Source organism: Macaca fascicularis, chromosome 10 (assembly GCF_037993035.2).
Source record: "Macaca fascicularis isolate 582-1 chromosome 10, T2T-MFA8v1.1".
Classification (NCBI taxonomy): domain Eukaryota; kingdom Metazoa; phylum Chordata; class Mammalia; order Primates; family Cercopithecidae; genus Macaca; species Macaca fascicularis.
In genome coordinates, this window is record NC_088384.1 from 28172635 (window position 1) to 28174097 (window position 1463).

The 1463-nt window shown below is 67.5% G+C and overlaps 1 protein-coding gene across 1 annotated transcript; it reads left to right on the forward strand.

The window, feature by feature from the left end:
• Positions 1-350: 350 nt before the first annotated feature.
• Positions 351-1189, forward strand: MIF (macrophage migration inhibitory factor). Its single transcript, XM_045364408.2, has 3 exons — positions 351-552; positions 742-914; positions 1010-1189. The coding sequence occupies exons 1-3, from the start codon at positions 445-447 to the stop codon at positions 1074-1076; spliced, it is 348 nt and encodes a 115-aa protein (XP_045220343.1). The 5' UTR covers positions 351-444; the 3' UTR covers positions 1077-1189.
• Positions 1190-1463: the final 274 nt, after the last annotated feature.

Genomic DNA, 1463 nt, shown 5'->3' on the forward strand with positions numbered 1-1463 from the left:
TCAACTCGGCTTCATCTCTGGAAGGGCAAGGGGCCATCTTCCGAGTTCACCACCGCATCCCCACTGCCGGCACAGCGCCTCCTGGCGACTATCATCGGTGACTTAGTGAAAGGACTAAGAAAGACCCGAAGCGAGGCCGGGACAGGCCGATTTCTAGCGGCCAGGTGGAGAACGGTTTGGAACAGTGCGCCGGGCTTAGCGGCGGTTGCTGGAGGAACGGGCAGAGTCGCCCAGGGTCCTGCCCTGCGGGGCGGAGCCGAGGCAGGCGGTGACGTCCCCACTGGAGGCGGAGCCGCAGCCTCGCGGGGTCGGGGCCTGGCGCCGGTGGTGGCGTCACAAAAGGCGGGGCCGCAGTAGTGTCCGAGAAGTCAGGCACGTAGCTCAGCTGCGGCCGCGGCGCGTGAGTTTGTGCTTCTGCGCGGGTGTCCGGGTTCTTCTGCCATCATGCCGATGTTCATCGTAAACACCAACGTGCCCCGCGCCTCCGTGCCGGACGGGTTCCTCTCCGAGCTCACCCAGCAGCTGGCGCAGGCCACCGGCAAGCCCCCCCAGGTTTGCCGGGAGGGGACAGGAAGAGGGGGTGCAGGCCGGACGAGGGGGTCCCGCGCTGGGAGCTGGGGAGGCGACTCCCGAACGGAGCTGGGGGGACGGAGCGGGGGGAGGACGGTGGCTCGGGCCCGAAGTGGACGCTTGGGGCTTGGCGAGGTCGCTGGGGCGGGCTGACCGCGCCCCTTCTTGCAGTACATCGCGGTGCACGTGGTCCCCGACCAGCTCATGGCCTTCGGAGGCTCCAGCGAGCCTTGCGCGCTCTGCAGCCTGCACAGCATCGGCAAGATCGGCGGCGCGCAGAACCGCTCCTACAGCAAGCTGCTGTGCGGCCTGCTGGCCGAGCGCCTGCGCATCAGCCCGGACAGGTACGCGGAGGCGCGGAGGCGCGGGGGAGGGGCGGCGGCGCGCGGCCAGGCCGGTGACTGAGCCGCCCGCTGAGTCCAGCCTCCTCCCCGCGCAGGGTCTACATCAACTATTACGACATGAACGCGGCCAACGTGGGCTGGAACAACTCCACCTTCGCCTAAGAGCCGCCGGGCCCCACGCGGTCCGCGCTGGCTGGACCCGGGAACCCGCCGCACGCAGTGTTCTAGGCTCGCCCACCCCAACCTTCTGGAGAAATAAAACGGTTTAGAGACCAGGAGTGCCTCGCTGTTCCTTGGCTTGCGGGAGGAATTGGTGCAGAGCCGGGACATTGGGGAGCGAGGCCAGGAACGGTGTTGGGGACGGGGGTCAGGGTGGGGTTGCTCCCCTCGGAGCCTGTTCGGGAGCCCTTTTGTCCAGTCTTTCCCTCCTACGCTCCCAACAGAGAAGCCCCAGTGTCTTTCCATTCTGTGGCCTATGAAGGGATGAGGAGAAGTTGGCACCCTGCCCTGGGCTGCAGACTGGGGATCTAAGGCGCTTTGCCCGCCCGA

What these genes read in the sequence shown, in the direction of transcription:
- MIF (XM_045364408.2), top strand. Translation starts at nt 445, where the DNA reads ATGCCGATGTTCATCGTAAACACCAACGTGCCCCGCGCCTCCGTGCCG. An exon ending in CCACCGGCAAGCCCCCCCAG is followed by an intron (nt 553 to 741) that starts GTTTGCCGGGAG and finishes CCCTTCTTGCAG; the next exon opens with TACATCGCGGTGCACGTGGT. An exon ending in CTGCGCATCAGCCCGGACAG is followed by an intron (nt 915 to 1,009) that starts GTACGCGGAGGC and finishes CTCCCCGCGCAG; the next exon opens with GGTCTACATCAACTATTACG.